Raw genomic sequence first — 22,688 nt, forward strand, 5'->3', positions numbered from 1 at the left:
AGAGATGTCCACTTTATACATCAGGTTTCATTTTATTTTGTTTTTTACCCTTTCTTTCTTTGTCTTGCGCTTTAAGCCTCGCATTAATTTTGCAGATGGCGAAGCTTTTTGATCTTGGCGAGAGATTTTCTAATGGGATGTGACGTTTTCGGTGCGATTTCTGAAACGATGCCACTTTTCGGATAATTGGAATTAATGAACCACTTCCGAACCCTTTCCGCGAAAGGGAATAAAAAGTGCTGAAATAGTTGATGAAAATGTGAAATGGTTCCCGGAAGTTTAAATGAAATGTGACTATTTATGCGTTCGTAATTTGATTTCTAAATCAATGAGGAAGCGACAGGACTGGACTGTGTTATGCTAATAAAAAAATGAAGTTAATTTTCATACTTTAAAGAACCGTGAGTTAAAAAAATTAATTTATAGTTCAAAGTTTATTTTTCAAAAACATTTCCATATATATATATATATATATATATATATATATATATATATATATATATCGCTTTTTGTATCGATGTTAGAATTTGAGATTAACAGACAACTTAAAAATATTCTAGTACAAAATGTATTTCTTTACATAAATTTTACAAATTTACTCCTTTGTTTCATTCAGTAGATTATGTTTATATATACTTAAGAAAAAAACTATTGCGTTATTTATTCTTATTGGTACTTTCCTACGACTAAAATAAAAAAAAAAACAGTAATAAACAGAAATAAATAAATGCAAAAAACTTTTATGTAATTATCTTTAATGTTTATTCTTATCACACACATAATACATTTATTTTTTTCCAACACAAATATAGTATCCACAGAAATTTTTAACCTTGACTTCACACTGTTGTTAGTCTAGTGTTGAAATAATTGCGATTTTTCAATACGAATTCAAACTCTAATCTTGAAAAAATTGATGAGCTTTTATTAATGATACGATTTCTATTTTGAAAGATAAAATTTTGCCATCATTCTTTTGAAATTTCGTCATATATCACATTAATAAAATTTTCAGCTCTGATCAGCACATAACTGATTCAAATGTAATGTCATTGTATCAATATCATGTAACTTTGGCCATTGAAAAAGTTTTCCGAAAATGTAAATTGATAACAGTTTGATGACGAAAAATCAGGGCTGTTAAATATCATTTCTCAACTACAGTCCAAAAAGGTTTCAACGAGCCATGACAGATGCAAACATTATTTCATTGTTATTGAAAATCATAATTCCCTTAAAATGAACTACCAATTCAAAGCATTTTTTTTTGTTTAATTTAACCAACCTCATTAATTTCTAACAATATGCATTGAAAGCAGTTTAAAGTACTCAGTACTTTTGCGATTTCACCAAATTAATGTATGGTCACCAATGATGAAAATTGCTCCTTTAAAGAAGTTTGTTTCATTTGTGCTGGCTCATCACGATTCTTTTTAGGATTTTTTTTCAATCATTTTTACGACAAATAACCAAAGTTTTCATCATTTTCAACGTTTTCATTCGTTTTATAAGTCTATGGGTTCGATTGGGGTGTAAACTGCAGTTGTGTCTTTTGAAATTCTTTTTATCATTGTGGGTATATAAATATCAAACTATTTTAGAAATTCTAATTTCTAACAAATGACTGTTGATAATTAAAATATGGAATTATTCTCTAATTTAATGTACTGAAATATGACGATCTGAATCGGTTATGGTAATAATTTTACCATCATCAATTTGAATTAATTGACTGCAATGTTTGCCATTTCTCAGTGAAAAATCAGAAAGAAGAAATGTTGTTAACTAGCTCTGGCAAGTCAGTTATGTGAATCAATATCATAAGTACACATGTATATGTACACATAATATATGTTTAAACTGGTTTCAGTGGTCTCCCCAAAACTTTCTTGCACACTTTATAATAACACTGTTGCCCCAGAAAACTCCTTGCATGGCAATGACGTCCAAAATTTACGAAATATTAACTTTTGGCGTGAATTTAGTATTTTTTTACCGAATCTATCGTGTCACCTTTGGCGAGTTTCTTGTTGATTTGTGGTTAATAGTATCCAAAAATCTAATTTGTGCTTTAGACATGTTTTTATCAATAGATTGAAACCTGATTTGTCACTAAATTGCACTTGTAGTCACAAATTCCCATACCAAATTTGATATATTTAAGTCATTGCGTTTTTGAATTATCGTGTTCACATGTTTCTGAAACTACAGACCGGCAGACAGTGAACCCTTTGTTGGATTTGGTTCAAAATTTGACAGGTGTCTACACTTTGAGTGTTGTACCGAATCTTATCTATTTAGCTTTCTTCATTTTGTAGTTACTGTGTTAGCTTCTATTCGAACAGCCGGACTTCCTCTGAGCAGAATTTGCTCGAAATTTGATAGAAATCTACAAATTTGGTGTAAAGTCGTATACCAAATTTCATTTGTCTAGCTAAAATCTTTTTTAGTTATCTTTCTCATGAACAGACAGACAGACGGACGTTTTCCAAAAATGTGTTTTTCGAACTCAGTGAGGTCTAGAACGTGGAGATTCGTCAAAATCTCGAGTTCAAATTTTTTGAAGATTACTAATCTTTTTCTCTACTACGTATACGAGAAAGTAAAAACACTATCACAAGACAATTTGAAACATAATTTTATGCAACTTCCTTAAAACTAAATTTAAGCCTCAGATGCCTATGGTCGAATGAAATAAACCAAATGATTGGTAGAGGTTAAAGTAAAGCTTAACTGTATGTTTGAGAATGTAAACAAAAAGACATAAACTGTATGTTAGTAAAAATCTGCAATTATTTTTGTGCCAATTTGATACCATTAAGTTTTCAGAGAATTAATCCCATCAAAGATTTAATCTGCATGCAAATGATGCAGTGTCTTTAATTAACAATAATATATATCGACATTTTTAACATTTTATGTAAGTACATGTGTGAAGAATAGATTTAATGACCAACAGGGAAAATAATACTCATCAAACGTTTAGAGATTAGCTGATCTCATTTAAAAAAAAATGGTAAAGCAAGAAACCATTTTTATGTTTATATGTCAAAACCTTTATTTTAAGAGCAGGTCTGATATTTCTTCCAATCATTAATAAAAAGTCAAACTAAAAAACTTACTGATTAAGATAAAGATTTCTATTTCAAAAATGTGCAGAACTTTTTTTTCAGTAGTATTCTAATAAGATAAAATCCGTATAAAATTTGTAATAGCAAAAACACTTGTAGAAAAACTTGTGAAATTATTAAAATTAGTGGGATTTAAATTGTTCAATCAAATCACTTCAAAGATGGAAATATGACACACATTTTTCCTTTTAAGATAAAATTTTTTTTCTCTTGCATAATGTTTTTTTTTTTTTTTTTTTTTTTTTCAATAGGAAAATTTTAGAAATTTCGCTATAATACACATCATTTATCTTTTTATACCTTTACACCATACTACTGAAACTAAAAATTTATTCAAATTATCAATTTTCCTTTTTATCCATAACGAATTCTATAAATTTCTTATGGATGAAACCAAAAGCTATAATTCCTTCAATTTAATGACTTCATTGAGAACCATATGAAATTCATAGGAAAACTAAAACCAAGGCAGATTGATAATAAAAAAAATATTTAAGAGCTGTACAAATGGTTTTTGTCTGATTATGTGCTCTGAAGTACTTGAGGGAAAATATTTCAGTTTAAGTTCAACTCTAATTTAAAACTTGAAAATCGAATGTTAGTGAAAACTTAAAATTTGTGTGAAAAATTTGGTAGCTCATGGTCTGCCTTGTAGAGCATTTTGAACGACATTAACATCATGCTTCCCAGTTGAGCATGTGTTCGTATTGGTAATATCAAACTCTAAAATGTATCATGTTAAAGTCAGAGATTTCTCAGATTGTTTTTTTTTCCAGATTTCTTTGAATTTTTCAACAATATGGAGCTGTTTCAGTTCTACGTTGTTTTATGGCGAAGTGATTCCATTCTCATTTTGAAATAATTCGTCTTCCTTTTGAAAGGTTGCCACCAAAATTTTACGCTGATCTAAAATAATTGATATTACACAAAAAATTTTATTCTACAAGTTCTTGAATTATCGTATTCACTTAAACACAGCCAGAAAAAGATACATGCAACCTATCTTTTTACAGATTTGCCCCGAATTATGATGTTGGTCTCCAAGTTACATGTACTAAAAATCCTCTATCAACTTTGTTTCGATTTTAAATTATTGTGGACAAATCAAAAATAAAGATAGATGTACGGCAGACAATCGATCGATTCATCAATAAATTTCTTCTAAAATTCGAATTTATAATTTTTAATTCGAAGCGCATTTATAATTTTGATGATAAAAACCATATTTTATAAATATGTTATGCATTTAACTTTTTTTTACTATCTTTCTTTTGTGTAACAATTTTTAATTATCTTATTCATATATACAAAAGATTTTTGTTTCTTTTAAAGGTATTTAATCTGAAATTTAAAAACAGTCTGCTTTTTTTTATAACAACAAACAAGATTCCATCCTATTAGCTTCCCACATTTTTAGTTGTTGAGTTTGCAAATAGTTAGCAGTTTTTAACACCAAAAATGTTCAATTTCGGACTCGGATATTTCTAATACATGGAGATTGGTCAAAAGTTTTTAGGTAGATGGTTATATGAAAAGGAAAGGAGGAAATGTCCTAATTATTAAATGCAATAAATCTAGAAATGCAATTTTATTGTATGTTGAACGAAATGAGTAATCATCACATTCTGATTCACAACTGTAAGTGATAGATACCTATTTTGTCACACACTTCAACGTCTTCTGAGACTATAAATATTCATAAATAAATGGAAGACCACACGAATACTGATAGCACTATAGATACGAATATCAATATTCGTAAATTATTATGGACATTCTAATTTCTGAATTTCCATTGTAGGTTATTTCAGTACCTCTGGTTAGAGCTGTTATCTTTTAATAACTTCAATCAAAACAAAAAATATTAATCAACCCTTTTGCACTTAAAGTAATTTTTAACTGTCAAATTAACCATCTCTTAATTATTTTTATTATTATAGAAAGAAATAGCGGACGCCGAAAAGAAAACTGGCATATTTCCTCACGAATTTTTCGATGAAACCCAATCTTATATGTTTCCGTTTGTTATCTCAAACCACAACGAAGCGTCTCCAATTTTTAATAATTTTTAATTAATCCAATTAATCAATAAATCGAATTAATGTTATCAAATAACCTAAATGAACTTCATATCTTAAAACAAACTGAATAAATCCAAAAATATTTTTAAACAAATTTAGGGCAAATTTATTAAAGCACACTGAATGAACTTCGTATTTTAACTCAATCTGAATAAATACAAAAAATATTTTAACAGAAATATATTATAACAAATTTTGTACTGGCTTTTTGCTCAGAATATTTGTAAGGGTAATCTAAGATACTCAATACTCCACTCCTTTAAATTAGCCTCAACTTTCACCCCCACGAATTTCCTGGAAAAAACGAGGTGTTCTCCGGAAAACTATAACAATCGAATGTGCATATCAGGAACAGTAAACCTCTACCACTTCAACACTTCCAACAACCCTATTAAGGTACAGATCTCCTCTCCCAAGCACAGGAGAGTACCATTTCCAGTACTGCCAACTTTTAAGCAGTGCAATTAACGTTTGCGGAAGTAGTAACTCTGGCACTGGCAGAACGCAAAACATAGCGGGATCTCCTTAAGCAATTATGAAGGAGTGCCCGGAAAATGCTACTTAAAATCGTACTTCGCATTCCGGGGCTAGCCCCATTAGGGCTCATTCCTGACCGCTTGACCTGCAGACCACGTGTAGGGTTAAGTGTCGGCCGTGCCGTGCGGGGGGTGGGAGGCAGAGAGAAAGTTCGCCTCCGAATTGGAAAAGAGCAAATCATTTTTCCTCCTCAATAACGGGAAGTGATTCGGAATCGAGCTAGAGAGAGTGGACCGGCATTAACTGGCCAATCACTGCCATCACCCTATCGTCGGATGGGGTTGTAGGGTTGTAGGATTTTGGCGGCGCATCGCTTATTCGAGGGAATCGGAAAAGGAGTTGTCTGCTTGTGATCACCTCGATGGCACACGGAACACGAGAGACAAAGTAAATCTCTTTGATCCTACAAAAAATGTCGCCTATTTTTGCAAGAATTCAAAAGCGCTAACTAGAACAAAATTACTTCATGTAGTTTCATTTGATTATCAATAATTTAATTTTCAGGTAAGACTTTGAGGAATCATTGGTGACCAGTTTTCGCACCCAAATAAGTGACATTTTTGGCTAAAAAATGATTAATATGAAAAGTATTTTTTAACTTTTCTCCTTGTTATTTGATAAAATTGAAGATTTAATTGTATCAATCTGTAACAAATTGGTGTGGATATAAATAATAAAAAAATGCTTATATTACGAAATAAAAGAGGAAATAAAAATCCTACTTGGGAAATAAAGCCCAAAAGAAAGCAAAATTTTTAAATCTTAATTTTAACACTGGTGAAAACAGCAGTTGTGTGGTTTAGCAGATGAGTTTGAGTTCCGTCATGACATTAAAAACACTGCTTCAGATTGAGTGTTAATAAAATTAATAAAAATAAAGAAAAAATTGCACAGAAATGAAATTGATATGATTAAAGAGGTAATATTTTGAGTTTTATGGTAATGCAAAAACCATTTTTGATTGATAGTTTTAAAATCTATGATCATCGATTTCCATAAATCACACCGATTATCCAAGTGGCGATGGTTAAGCTTATAATCTCTCTCCAATAATCTTGCTATTTGAGGCCTATTTCTTGATATCTTTTACATATCATTTATTCTGAGTTAATAGAAGTTTTGGGTACATGTCAACAGCAAATCAACGCTAGAAAGCAAAAATGTATTTAATATCAGCTGCGAATGCATAAACGTAGACCATAGACAGCTACTCCGATACGCCATAAGATGTACGGAAAAATCTAAATGACCATACGTTTGACAGCATTGGCGAAAACTAAGCCTGAGTTCTAGCGCATAACATTTAAAGTTGTACCGGTGACGGTACAATCCCACCTGTAGGATAGACGTTCCATCATCTATAGGCTGATACTACGCCATATCTGAACTCAATAGGGTCCGCCGCAATCATACAAGAAACTTCTCATTCTCATGTCTGAGATACCCCACCCCCTCGGTGCGAGAAGCGAATTGAAAAAAAAAAACTGTTTTCACAAAATACATATTATGTAATATTTTTAACATAAAACAGCTTGCACACGATGTATCATAAATCACAAAATACTTTTATCGTCTGGTATTTAATCTTTAGTTCACGATAAAATCAATTACAACAAATGAGTTTCGAATCCAGTTTCTCACAATATTACAGGTTTTTCCAAACGTTTTTTTTTTTTAATCATCTAAAACTAAAATTTTTTTTTGAAATTATTAAATTTCTTGTAGAATAATGAAAAAGGTTATTTTAAACATTTCTAATGGCAAATTGGAAATAGATAAAAACCATTTAACCCTATGAGCCTTGACCGTCCAATATCGCCCCGTTCGACAAGGGCCTGATTCAGGCGCTTTGGAGCGGATGAAAAAGTTTAAGGGGTGAAAGGTTTTTCTCTCTCTCTCTCTCTCTCTCTTTAACTCATTATCTCTCTCTTCTTTAAACTCATTTATCCGCCCCAAAGTGTATAAGTCAGGCCCCTGTCGAACGGGGCGATATCAGACGATCAGGGCTTATAGGGTTAAAATATCAGTGTTTTCTTTTAATAGAATAGCCTCATCAGAAATAAAATAATTTTATTAACAAGGAAACATGATTTTTTTAAAATAATGAATGGACGGTTTTATTAATTGTGTTGGCACTTTCACTATAACTTTCCTTATGCTTCACAATATTTATCAGCAGGATTTTAAGATAGTCTGTTACGCAATTTGGACTTCAATGACTTACAAACCATTTATAATTTTTTTCCGACTGAAATAATTTTAAAAAAAAGAGAATCCATCCTTCTTCCTGTATTTCATTCATTTTATTTACTTTTATTACTTTTCATTCAGTGTCCCGACAGATGTATGTACGCGTGAGTTTTGATTTTGTATAGAAACTTCTAGTATGCAAAGTTACGATTTAAATATGAATAAGATCCGAATATCATAACATTAAAATAATGTGATACATTGCAAATATACGAGAAAAATATTTTCCGATTTCTTAAAAATTATTCAGAATTGAAACATCTATCTTTAAAAATTCATAGCGCATTTGCAAAATAGGATACTGACTTACTGATAGAATCAAACAAATACGGCAACTTCAAATTGTTTTTCATTTTAAAGTTTAAAACGCTTTTCTACTTTATAAAGCTGTTCAAAGTCCCGTTCATTTCACAAAAAAATATTAATATACATTAAATTAAGAGGGAAATGTTTATTTTTCTTGTTTCTGGTGATGTACAGTCACACTAAATACAAGGAAGAACCGTATTTGTTCAAAAGAAAAGATGACAAACTCTGCTTGGTGGTATAGATCTTAATGACGATAGATGTCTGAGTATGTCTCTAAAGTCATTTAAGAAAATAATAAATTTTGAGCAATTGACCGAAACTTTGGATATTCCCAAAGAAAAAATTTAACTAAATCTATATGCAATTTCCCAGAGTAGTTAACAGAAAACAATCTTTTATAATATATATATGTAAGCATTATTTTATGTGATGCAGGGTGCAGTTTTGAAGACAGTGAAAAGATTTTCTATTTCGTGACGTCGTTTTATTTCATTTCGGAGAAGCAGGCATATGTGCAAGCAACCAGAGCACCCAACGACACAGAGAAGGAATGAGGAAAAAGTCTTTGGACATTTTATCCCTGGTCTTATATAACCTGAGAAATTGATAGGGAAAATATTTCTTCATAGTGCTAATATATAATGAGATTTCGATAGGGATTTTCGCTACACGCGTCGACGAAGTAAGAGAAAACACAGGGATCTTTTAAAAAGAATGTGCTTACTGGACATTTTTCTATCCATTCTTGCGGAGCGTGGGAATGTAATGTGAGGTTTTTAGCCGATTCAGCAATTTTACAAAGCTACTCTTGAATTAATTAAGTAGAGAAAATAAAATTGGATCACGAAATAAGAGAATATTTTTAGAATGAAGTTACTATGGGCTAAATTAAAATAAAATCTTGGAAATGAATTAAATTGAAATTAGAATTAAAATATCATTATATATATATTAGAATTAATATTTGTGCTATATATTTTTGGAAGTTATCGTAACCCCACCCCCCCCAAAAAAAAATTCGAATAATTTTTAATTAATTATTAAATATAATTTTTATTAAAATCTTTAAAAAAATATTTCCCGATATCAGCATTCCTATTTTCCGAAGTATGCGCATTCATCTTTATTATCAGTAGAGATAGCAATATGATGTCTTAGACTTGATACCATTTGGATGATTCAAATACATAATGTACTGAAGAAATGTAAGTAAATAACAAGGCTACAATGGCTCTCGTAAGTCATTACAGAAATTATTTTGTTGAGAAAATTCTGAACATTATCTTATGTATAAGAAATTTATTTGAAATTAAACACAGCCAGTATTACCAACGAATCAATTTATCACAAAAGAAAACCACTTGAACAATAAGAGCAGAAACTGTTTGAAAATATGTTTTGATTTCGCCAGGCTATTCGTATCAGTTAAATCCATAAACATGAAAATATTACTAAAATACAAATCGCTTAGTCGCCAATTTCCGATTAACTCCTTCAGTCAGAATTTTATGGGCCTGCATTTTCTGAAATATGTACTTTTTAAAATTATTTTAAACTACAGAATTGTATAATATAATTAGTTTTTAATATGCTGTTCATCAGTTAACACCTCTTATTCTTCTCAGTGAAGTAAATCCTACAATTCTTGAGGGGAAGGGGTATTCGGAGTTTTACAAGACTTTGAGAAACTTCGGAAATTCCCTTCTAAATATTTATGTCTGATTAGTAACTACTAAAACAATTTGGAAAAAGAAAGTGAAATCATCTACTCAAAAGGTATCTTTCCCGAACATCCTCTGTGCATTGCTCTTGGCGCTTTCCTGCCTTTGTCCTTGGCATTCCCTCTCCCGAGTCCGGCAACCCGGACAGTGATGCAGGACCATACCTCCTTCAAGTACCGGTCCGGACTTTGAAATTCCCTCTGGCCATTCATTCTTCATGAAGCTGCGCTCAACTCCGTGGGCTCTCGGACTTCTCGGCCGGATTTCAGTTCCACGATTTAGTGCCGGATGCACCGCCTTTTTCCCAGACTCCCCTGGGGACCCGTGCCCCCAATGAGCAAGTAGTGGGACTCCTGGGATGGACCGGACACGAGAATTTCCGGCCCATTTTGATTCCGGAATACGGTTTGTTACTGTTATTGATAGCGTTTTCCGAAGGCACTTAAACGTTCTTTTATTGTCCGGCACACGGCGCAGCCCGGGAATTATATTTTGTACTTTAAGGAAGCATTACGTCCCGTATTTTCCCTTCTTTTTGGAAAGAATCTTTTTCTTTTTTATGGTTCCGCGCAGTACTTACTCCTTTCCTCCGGAATAGGTGTAAATATTTGAGACAAATGTGAAATTCCTTTCTCCGTTATGGACTTTGTTCCCTTCCCTTAGTAAAGGCATAAACGATCCTTGCTTAGGGTTGAATACAAAAGTTTTGGATACTGCTATCCATTGCGCGTTGATCTTTTGGATGTCTCAACTTTTATAATTTTTTTTCTGTAATGAAGATCACTGAGGGTTGCCCTATTGAATTGAAATTGTTTAATTTTCTAGACCTCCCTAATTGTTTCGATTCTGGTATGTTTCATTTCTATCAACAATTTAGCTCTAGATGTATCAGTTTCTTTGTAAGAAATAAGGCGTTAGAATTCATCTCAATACTGAGCAATAAAATTTGAGATAACTAAATAAAATATATGGTTTCCCTCTCAAATATAAAGTACAGATAATGCATCTTAAGCTAATAGATAAATGTGGTTCCACAACTTTAATGATAATTGATAGAAGTGTGCTCAAACTTTTCTATTCTGGAAACAAAACGAAGCAGATAATGGCGTTCATAATATAACTCAAAATTTGTAAAAAGTTTTCGCTATATTTTGAGTGTAACGAAAAGCTATACTTTGAATGAAACACCGTTAAATTTCATAAAATAATTTTCATTGAATTACTGATAGAAAACCGCAGAAAAATATCATGGAAGTTTAATAACTTACTTTTTAATTTTGATTATAAGCTCATTATACTTTTAGTTGCACAAAAATATGCGCATACAAGTTCACCATAAAGAGGTAATAGGAAAACTACAGATAAAAATTATGATACTCTGCAATATGATAAAATTATATTGACAAACGAATATTTTAATTATAATTACATTTTTCAAGTTGCTGTGATATTAAAGAATATGCACCAATAAAAAGTCCAACGAAACCTTCTAAAACTGTAATATTTCTTAAAGAAAAGCGTTAAGTATAAACTAAAATATAAATTAAAGATCATTTTACTAGAACAACCATGAAAAACTAAACTATGTATAAAGGAATTAATTAAAAACAACCAATACTCTTGATGAACAAATTTCTCAGCAGAAGAGATTATGTAAAAAAAAAATCGTTTATTATAATTGCAGAAAAATTACAATGGGGCATTTATTTCGTTTCTATGATTCATATTTCTTGTCCTATATCCTGTATTAAGACGAAAAGCCTCTCGATGTTCGACTTAATTTCGTAACTGATTCAATATGTTAAAACAAAATGAGATACAAATTCTAGTTTTAGAAAATTCTCAGTTATGAAATTTTATTTTGCTAATATTAAAATCCTTCTAAAAGCTATAAAATACAGAATGAAGCTTTATTTTATTAGAAGAGAAGTTCATTTTTTAAGTAGCTTCTTAAAAAATTACCTTCAAAATGTTTTAATTCAATATATTAAAAATTATACTTACAAAATATTTCTTAATTGAAAAATGAATCGGATTTTTATTGAAGTCAAATAATAAGCTATGATAAAAAAGATCTTCTGGATGCATCAGTCCAAAATTTTCAGATATGGAGTTAGAATCCAATTTTTTAAAAAATACTTTCATTTATTATTTATTCTGATTCTAATCTGGTTTATCATTAACTAAGCAATAATTTAAAAAAAAATTAATCTCAACGATTGTTTCAGATAAAAAAAAACTTGCTATTTTAATAAATTTTAAAGTCAAATTTTTCTCATCTTAAGTCTGTCCAATCCAGGTATATTCGCAAAAGTTTGAAAAAGAACAAGTCATGCAAAAAATTAAAAATTACCATGACTTAATCTAATTAAACATTTAAAAAATTTAAAATTAATACATTTTAATTATTAGAAAAAATCCTAAAACATGTGCGTATTTAATAAAAATAAGGTATTATTAGTGGATAAAAATTAATTATGATTCTATGTATGAAATCATAATTAATTGTTATCCACGAATAATATTATAAGAGAAAATTCATTTCCTTCTCGAGTGTTTGTTTAAAGTTATCAACTAAATAACATTATTAGAATTAAGTTAATATTGTTCAATATAAAATTAGCTGACCATATCGAAAAAAAAAAATGCTGATGTATCCCCCCCCCCCTTCAGAATAATGTCATCTGCTTCCAGGTAGCAGTTTCTTTAGACTAGTGATTTCAACATAGAAGCAATCTTTACTCAAATTTACTTATTTTTTTCAACGAAGAGTTAAGCAGAAAAATAAACGAATTTTATGCCGGATTTGTCCCAACGGGACAACTACAAGCCACTGCATTGTATTTTTACTTACTGCGCATGCGTTTGTAGAATTTGGCAGGTTTTTTTGGCGTGAAAAAATTGATCACTTATCATAGATAAATTCTGACATTTTTTTCCTATTTATTTTTTTTTTGATGATGGTTTTATTTATTTTTTTTCATTTTATTTGCCATTTTTCTTTCTACAGTGTTTCAAATTTAGGTATGTTGACCTTTTTCTTTATTTCACCATGGTTTTTTTTATATATATATAAATATCGTCATTTTAATACGATGCGCAGTAAAAAAAAAAAATTCAGGGATGCCAAAACGGTAATTTATAGTCGAGATGGAAAGCCTGAATCTATCTTATAAAATTGTGGCAAACATAAATCAGTCTCTTTCTACGCATGCGCTGTCTACTTGCCGTCTTATAACTGGTTGAGTGTAAACCCGGCATTATGTCACAAGTTAATTATCATATGTATGTTGCCACATCGTGAGAAAAATAATGGAACTTCTACGAAATGAATACTAGAGTTTCTTGTCTCAAAAATGATTAAATGCGCTGATGATAAAATGGACAGAGGTTTAATAGCCAGAACTAAAAAGATGGTCGAATGAATGGAAATAAAGAAACAATAACATTCATTGGCAACATCTTGCAGAGATTGGTCGGAAGTTTCTAGAAGCTTCACGTTTATTTATTTATTTTATTTTTAAATTTAATCTTGATCTAAAATCGACGTTGTCAGCGTTCCTTTTTTGTTCTCTTTTCTCCTTTATTTTTAAAAATAAACAGAATTTTCTTTAATTTTATTCGTAACAATACTAATAAGGAATTATCGTCAAATATCCAAAGAAATCAATTAAAAATCATAAACATTAGATAAAAGTTATTTTCTTTGAAAATCATAATGAACTGACTCATTTCGAATTAATAAGTTTATATTTCCTATTATTTCCAAGTGTTGCGAAGATATTGTCCTATTTTTATTCAATCTCATTCAAACTAGGAAGTACAATATAAAATATCTCGTGTTATTATTTTCCGCTTATTAATTTTAGATTTCCTATAGGAAGACTACCTATTGCAATGATTCGCATGACAAGATTTCGGGAAAATTTCCTTTACCGATCATGGTCCCTAAAACCCAAAACCACTCTTCTTTCAAAAGTTTATATATATGTATATACTTATAACGCTTTGCCCATGTCGTCTTGTGAATAGGATCACTAGAGTAATTTCATTTGGATTTTAGCTGGCGTAGAATACTTTGTTGGAAATGGAACGGATGAGTTCGTAATTGGTCCATCTAGTTCAAAGAGGGTGGAAATTTTCATTTCGTTGTAAGTTTCTTAGTATTGAAGAAAGAAAAATATATCCAATGATCCAAATTAGCGCCTCATTAAGACGAACAACATTTGTATTTAAGGTTTTTCGATAACTGCAATATGTTAGAAGTTAGGGGCTGAAAAGGGATTTTCAAGCCCTAATTTTGACTGTTTTTTAACATCAATAATTTATGTTGCCAGATACCAACATAGAATATAAAGGAATCTATCTCTGCCTTCCAGATTCCCGAGAGGAATCTTTTTATATTTGTGAAAGTCTCTATTTTCATTTCAGTTGAATGGCAGTATTATTGGTTATTTTTAGAAATGAAACCTCACAAGTACACATAAAATAACTCGTATGATTGTTTACTGAATGTTAATTCCTTTTCATTAGAGAGTGCCTTGATTTTTATTTCAACTAATTCGCAACATTATCGGTTATTTTTAGGAGAGAAACCTCACAAGTGCACAGTATGTGGCAAGGCTTTCAGCCAATCTTCAAACCTCATCACCCATAGCAGGAAACACACGGGATTCAAACCTTTCGCCTGTGACATCTGTGGCAGGGCCTTCCAAAGAAAAGTGGACCTCAGACGACATAAAGAAACCCAGCATTCCGACCTTCGACAACTACATTAGTCTGACCTATAGGAGTGATTGCCTCTAAAGTGAATAACGCTATTTCAAAGCCCTATCAATTGGTAAATTCAGGAAGTTTGCAAGTTGTAACTTCCGCAACTGATGCAATATTTGTAAACATTGAAAAAAAAACATATGTTTGAAATAGAAATTGCTTTCCTTAGAAATTAAGGTCAGCTGAAGATAATTGAATTTATCCTCAAATACTGTGGCCATCTTCTTAAACAAAAATATTATAGTAACAAACGTGGTGACTGCGTGATGACTGAAGAAAAAAGTCAATCTAAACTTCTGGAAATTAATAGATTTTTTTCAGAAGCCTTTCGAACAACCTACAAGTATTCAAGGAAATATTTCCAACTTTTGGAAGTTTTCGTGTCAAATACTGAATTTGAACTTTTAAAGGCAAAGAAACTGAAAATTAATACTATTAAAGCAGTTACATATTTTCAAAAAAATTACCGCCTTTAATAACGTGAAAATAATTATACCATTGATGAAGTAAATAATTCAATGGTACGGTATGGTAAAATTTGCAACCAATGGTAAGTGGTCAAGAATGGTAAAGATTTTCGAAAATTCAATTGTAAAACATTAAATGCAATGTTTTGCGTAATTCAAAGTTGATTGGATACTGTCTGACTGAGGAATAAATGTGCATCATTTTCTGTTGATGAATTATTCTTCGTCAATATGAGGTTTCTTTTTCAGGAATTTTGTGTGAAGAATTTTCGAAACGATAAGATAGTTATCTAGTCGAAGCTAGTCATGAAAAATCTAAACTATCTGATTATTTCTAAAATAGTTTGGAAAGCTGAAAGATTGCATTTTGTACAGAAATAAGTCTTTTGACTTTATGTTCAAGAACTGATGGCAAAAACATAGAAACCTAATTCTAGTCTCAAATATATAAGAAATGTAAATAAATGTTTGTACAGTTTTTTATAAAAAAAAAAAAACAGCAGTGGTTTTTCTGGTTTACGTAGCTCTATTCGCTACCTCTTTCTCTCCTTCAAAAGAATGCTTAGACTAAGTCAACTATCCATGTAAAAAGGATGTAGAAAATTATTTATAATGCAAATTTATTATATGGAAGTCCTCTATGTAATTCAAATGCTCCTCCTGTTATTTTTGTTTGAAATTACATTGATCATAGTGATATGAAAAATCACTTCTTTTTTTTCTTTTTTTTTTTTTTTTTTTTTTTTTGAATATTTGTCATTCTTTGAAATATTAGATATATTTTAGAACTGTAGTTGAACTTCTATATATCAAACTTGAAAATTCCTGGAAAAAATAAATTTATAGGAATTTCTATAAACAAAAATTCCAATTTTCCAAAATACTTTACTGCAAAGCTTTCACTCTTTCCTTTTTAAAGCAACTATGTATAGTTAATTTATTAAGATTAAAAAGAATGAAAGTCAAATAAGTTTATGTAAAAACTGCACAAATATCAAAATTTTTTCAAAATAGTTATATTGCACTCGTTGAAATTTCATAATGTTTATTTTACACCTATCTTTCTACTTCTTTTGGCAATATAGAGCTTAACTTCGTTTTCGCATCAAAAAAATTTCCATTTAAGATTGATATTTGCTTTAAAAACTCTAAAGCTAAACTGTATTAAAGATAAAAATTTCTCTTCAAGTTAAGAGAAAGATTCCATATCACAAAATGTAACAACAATGTATGAATCACCAACAGATTTTTATTTATTTTTCAAACAAATGGTTTACTTTGTAAACAAACGATTTATTTCATAAGCGAACGATTTATGTTCATCAAAATAATTTCTATTGCAATAATAATAGACAGATATTTTTATTTAACTTCTTATGAACAAAATCGATTAGTTCTTTTTGACTGCAATAGAAATACAAAATTTTTATGTATAAATTTTTTCTGTGTATAAAAATTTTACTCAACATTGTGAAACCCTTCTTCTATTGATAATCTATAACGACTGAAAAGCGAACATTTTAGAGATTTTCTATTTATGATAGTTCGATATATTGGAGTTCCACAGTATTTTACTACTAAAATTCCTGATATTATTCCGCACTTATTTCTGTTAATACTGCAAAGCAAATTTAATAATTCATAACAACTACATAAGGTCAAGAAGCAGGAATTATTGTAGTAAATAATCTCGCTACATTATTTGTTGACATACTCATAGAAAAATGCAAGACTGAGAATATAAAGCAAAAATACTATTTAGTGTTATATTTTGTTTTTATTGGTAATTTAAAAAAAAATAATTCTTGATAAATTTTTAGTTGGTTTTAACAATATATAACCATATTTGCAGCAAAAATAACAATTTATTGAAATCAAATTTTCTATCCAAATTAATATTCACTGATTTTCTTACACATTGTTCATTAATTGTTAAATTAATATAGTTAGCTGACATTTTTAATTATTAATCGTTATCAACTTTTTGCATATCATGCAAAATGCATGAATTTTGATTAAACAATAGAAATGATTCTTGTGTATAGTAATAAATTTTTTAAATATTCATTAAAAATGATTTTTATCGTAAAATTAAACTTATCACCTAATATCTTTGCTTTATTTGGTCTTTTTTACTGTGACTGACAAATTAGTTTGGAGCAATTTCTGGCTAAAATTAGATTGAAAAACTTTTAATGATCAAATATTTATTTGTGCATTAAGCATTCTGCAAGGTAGTATTTTTTTATGTCTTTAAAAACAGAAATTCAACTAATCTCTGACGTATAAAAGAATAGTTATGGTTAAAAAATCAAAGAAAGCAATTCTGTATTTAAATTTATTCACTTTGACTTATGTAAATATGTCTGTAGTATAAAAAAAACGAGTGCAATAAAAATTTTGACATCACGTATGCTTGGTTTTCTTTTCATCATTTCAATGGCAAATTTACAAGACTCTTATGATATAATAAAATTTTTTAATTTGTTTAGTACCTTATTTTGGAATTTTCCTTATTTTACGTTTCAATAATTCTAAAATTATACAAATAAATGTTATTCGGAAAGACATAATTATTTGCTTAGTTTTAAAATCCTTCTTTTTATATAGTGTTAAGTAACAGGTAAGTATATTCAAGCTATGATCATATTCTTTCTCTGAATTCACAGAACAAGCTTTAAAAGTCAATAAAAAACATATAAAGAAGCATTTTTATAGCAATATTGCGTTGAAAATGAAAAGTATATGCATAAATAAATAAGAAATATCGAGAAAATGAAATGAGAGTTCTTTACTTACATTCGGGCCTAATAGAGTCTAGAAAGTGATTGGCCTATTCTTTTTAATGATATTACTTTCAGTTACGATTAGCATCCACGTACATTTTACGCATGTTTGCTTTCTTAGAGAGCAAAAATTTCTCTATCACGCAAAATTCTTTAACAGCAAAGAGTCGTTTGAAGTTCGCATAATGCCATTAAAACTCAATAAAATTGTTTTGCAGACGATTTTATGATGCAAACTAAATAAACCATATTGTTCAATATTTTTTCCCCAAAATATTCATTTTTTTTAAAGCTACGTCACTAAACTTGTGAATCGTCTGCTCTAAAAATACTGTGTAAATAAAGAGATTTCTTTATCATTTCCTGAGCATTCTTTTTGTTTATTTTTTCCATTTACACTCTTCATTTCCGACTCCATATTGCTATACAAAAAAAAAATACTTCTTTATATGTATTTTACCTAACCATAAAGTTTGGTCTATAAACTAAGAGACACCCTTTATAATTAATAAAGACAAGGAAGGGGATATTATTTTTTCTTGATAAATGCGCAACTGTTTAAGTCAAAAGGTTTGTGTGCTTGTGTTGATCTTTTATTATTAAATGTTCTATACACAAAAATATATAAAAAATTATAAAATAAAAATTCTATTTAACACGAATAATATAAAAAAAATATTTTTTTATTCATTTTATATGATTGAATCTTATTTGTTTTAGAAATTTAAATTGTTGTAGAAGTGTTAATAATAATCTCAACGATACAAACGGTGTGGAATCATTTACATGCTGTGGCAAAGCTAAATATTTCATGAAAGAATAACAAATTAAGGAAAAAACAATGTGTCCATCAGAAAAGATATTTTTAATGTTTCAGATGTTCAAACCACTTCATATGGCAATGGCACATACCTCCAAAAATAACGGACTAGTTCATAATGTTTTATTTAGCTCTTTCTGAGCAAATGAAAAATTTTCCACTATCCAGTTCATCGATTTTTAGAGGTCCGTGATTAAATACTTTATCGGAACTGATTACAGTTGTTATCTCTTGATAATTTCAGAACTCCCCCCCCCCCCCAAATTATTTATAAACATTTATATCATATAATTGGAGCTTAATAATTAATCAATTAATCATTATTATTAATTTGTCTTGAGCAGGAAACTGTCATAAGTTTAGGAGCTTCGTTTAAAATTTAATATTGCTCTATACTTTAGATACTAAATCTATGTACCTAATTTGATTCATCTCATTTAATCAATTGATGCAGATTGGTTAGATGTGAAATTTGGAACCACTTCTAAAATAAAGAATTTGTTTCCGAACAGTTATCGAGTGAAAGAATGTTATCTTTACAAAAATCAATTAAATAAGCTGCTATTGTTTTTTTATTGCTATGCGAACATTATTTCTATTATATGTGACTATGTGGGGTTTAAATGATTCAGATCAGTTTTCATAGAATCATAAAGGAAAAATATGGACCATAGAAAGGTGTAGGGGTATAGGAGTATACTGATTCAATCGATAGTGTACATTCTAGTGTGAGTGTATAATTTAATGATCGTGCCAGATTGCACACTTGCGTCAAATACATTTACTTATTGCATTTTTGCACTAGATAATACATTGCATATTGTGCGCTAATCAGTTTTAATAACGTCTGAAAACTAACAAAATTAAATGTTTGCAATTAATAGAATTCTTACTAAATCAAAAAAGAAAAAAAAAGACTTAATTATACTAATTCAATCGATAGTGTACATTCAAGTGTGAGTGTATAATTTAATGATCGTGCCAGATTGCACACTTGCGTCAAATACATTTACTTATTGCATTTTTGCACTAGATAATACATTGCATATTGTGCGCTAATCAGTTTTAATAACGTCTGAAAACTAATAAAATTAAATGTTTGCAATTAATAGAATTCTTACTAAATCAAAAAAGAAAAAAAAAGACTTAATTATACTAATTCAATCGATAGTGTACATTCAAGTGTGAGTGTATAATTTAATGATCATGCCAGATTACACACTTGCGTCAAATACATTTACTTATTGCATTTTTGCACTAGATAATGCATTACATATTGTGCGCTAATCAGTTTTAATAACGTCTGAAAACTAACAAAATTAAATGTTTGCAATTAATAGAATTCTTACTAAAGCAAAAAAGAAAAAAAAAAGACTTAAATATAAAATAATAGTGAAAATTTAGCTTACTAACAGTAGACTAAAGAAAAAAACTGATTTATTGATGTTATATAGTATGAAAGAAAGATGATTACTAAACATATTTTTTAACATTAAAAAAATATGCTTTTTTTATAGCTTCTAGATAAAAAAAATTATGTAATTACTATATTTATTCTATATGTGTTAAACCATCAAATCCTACAGAATTGCTGAAAAATAATTAGTTTATTTTCTTAAAATATAATTCTTCAGAATTTCTTTGCATAATTTCCGTCATCTGATAGAATAATTCAGCCACTTTTGTCCTCGCCTTATTTGCTATAGAATATCAAAAGCGTCGCGGTACATGCTGAAACATTTGTCTTATAAAATTTAATATGTAGTGGAAAAATCATTATCTGTATATTCTTATAGCCTCTACTTAGCTTCCTAATTCAAATATCTTTTCATTTACCATAACAAATTAATTTTTCGAATATAAGTCGGTTTTTTTCCCCCTCATAAGCAGAGTTTTTCCCTCCCCCACCTACGCTGCAAATAAGTTCTTAGTATTCCAAACAGCTAATACAGAGAAATTACTGTATCCATATACTTTTATCAAGAATCTATTATAAACCTTATCTGTGCTAAAACATGTCTACTAAGAAATCCTTGTTCCACCACTGAAAGCAACCAATAAACATGTCGTCGAACAAATCCCGTTAGCTGACCACCACCTCCAACCGATAATCCCCAACTATCCCCTCAGGTACCGGTACCAAGGGGTTGATGCCGAATCCACACCAAAAATAGCAATAAAATTCCATTCTCGCTTTCAGCCACCTTCCGTGGGTCCCCAAGAGGGCAGAGGGGCCTGATTGGAGCTGGACCCTCGGGGACCTCGATCCGATGGTCAGCGAAGGGCTAACGAGTGATTAGCCTTGACTGGTTACAGGGCCAGTTAGGCCCCTGCTTTTAGACCTGATCGTATTAAATCATTTGGGTTTGTGGGGAGGCAGCGTTCCCTCGGGATTGGAGTGATGGCACAGGAAAGGGTACTGCCGAAATTTTCCAGCTGCTTTTCGGCTGCGAGAATCGATAACACTCTGATTCGATATATCGATGAAAAAGACAAGAAGCGATGATTTGTTAAATGGTATTGCATCTATACATGTTGAAACAAATAATCGTTTCTCATCATAATATATCTCTCAAACTGTACTAAGGTAATTTGATTAATACTCTTTTTATGACGTAAAAATCAGCATTGGAACAAGTTGAGCCATGCATTAAATCAGATTGTTAAGCAAGTTGCTTTATTGTTTGATGTGAAAATTTTCCTGTACATGAAAATAATGAAATACTCAGATTTGTACCAATGACACTCTTTGATGAAAAGTCCCAGAGAAATAATTTTAATAAGAGTTAAGTAACTTTTTTTTTCAATAATTTCTGTATTATATTAATACTAACCACTTTTGGTGAGCAGCTTTTTATTATTATTAACATGTTGTGCTGTTATTATGAAAATTCACTTTCTTAAAAATATTTCACCATGTTATTTGATACTACATGAGAAACATGAATTCAGTTGAACCAATCTGTGTGCACAAATTAAAACATGTATATGCTATGAACTAAAAAATGAAATAAAAATCTACCTTCTAAGTTAAGATTGCTAAAAGCACTCAACTGAATGTCTTGATGGACGATTTTGAATTTCATCATGATATTAAAAACGTCTTAATAGATTTTGTGTCAAACTAAATTAAAAATAACTTAATAAAATTAAAGATAAAAAATTGTACGAAAATGTAATTGATATAAAGTTGAGGACATTATAAATGTAATTTTTGTGAATTTTTAGATTATGTAAAGACTATTTCCATGAGATAATACTTTTTAGGAGATATGAACAATTTCCATAAGCAAGTCAGTTTTCATAAGCAAATCTATTTCCGGGCTCCATTAAGCTTCCTATTTAATGCCTATTTCTGTTATCTTGTTCTTTGACATCTTCTTTTCTTTGATTGAATGGAGTTTTAGATGACAAGGCGAGCTTTTCCCCGAGCATTCCTAACAATTTTTGCAGTTCCATTCATTAACTAAGCAAAGCATTGAATGAAATGTGGCTGTACAAATGATCAATCAATTGTCTAAAATTCGCATGGTGGTTTGTTTATATTTGGTTATTGTTATTCATCAATAAGTAATAAGAGAGATTTCTGTGCCACGTAACTTTTTTTATATAAATTTTTTTATATGTAGATTTTTACAAAAAAAAATAAAGGAATAATACAAAAAACATTCTTTAAAATAAAACCAACCTCAGTAATTATAAAAGAAAAAAACTAATTAGAGTTGTAACTAAATCAAAATTTTGTGCTTATTTTTCTGTGTAATATATAACTTGAAAATAAAAAGTGACCATTTCCAAAGGGGACAAATTCAT

General features: G+C 29.8%; 1 protein-coding gene across 1 annotated transcript in view; it reads left to right on the forward strand.

The window, feature by feature from the left end:
- The window catches only part of LOC129971907 (zinc finger protein Gfi-1-like), a 75,356-nt gene extending 59,462 nt beyond the window's left edge, over window positions 1–15,894 (forward strand). The window contains exon 6 of the mRNA XM_056085885.1: window positions 14,617–15,894. Within this exon, the coding sequence (XP_055941860.1) occupies window positions 14,617–14,807 (191 nt within the window). The 3' untranslated portion in view covers window positions 14,808–15,894. The remainder of the gene's footprint in view (window positions 1–14,616) is intronic.
- Window positions 15,895–22,688: the final 6,794 nt, after the last annotated feature.

The sequence above is a fragment of the Argiope bruennichi genome, chromosome 6 (genome assembly GCF_947563725.1).
Source record: "Argiope bruennichi chromosome 6, qqArgBrue1.1, whole genome shotgun sequence".
Lineage (NCBI taxonomy): Eukaryota > Metazoa > Arthropoda > Arachnida > Araneae > Araneidae > Argiope > Argiope bruennichi.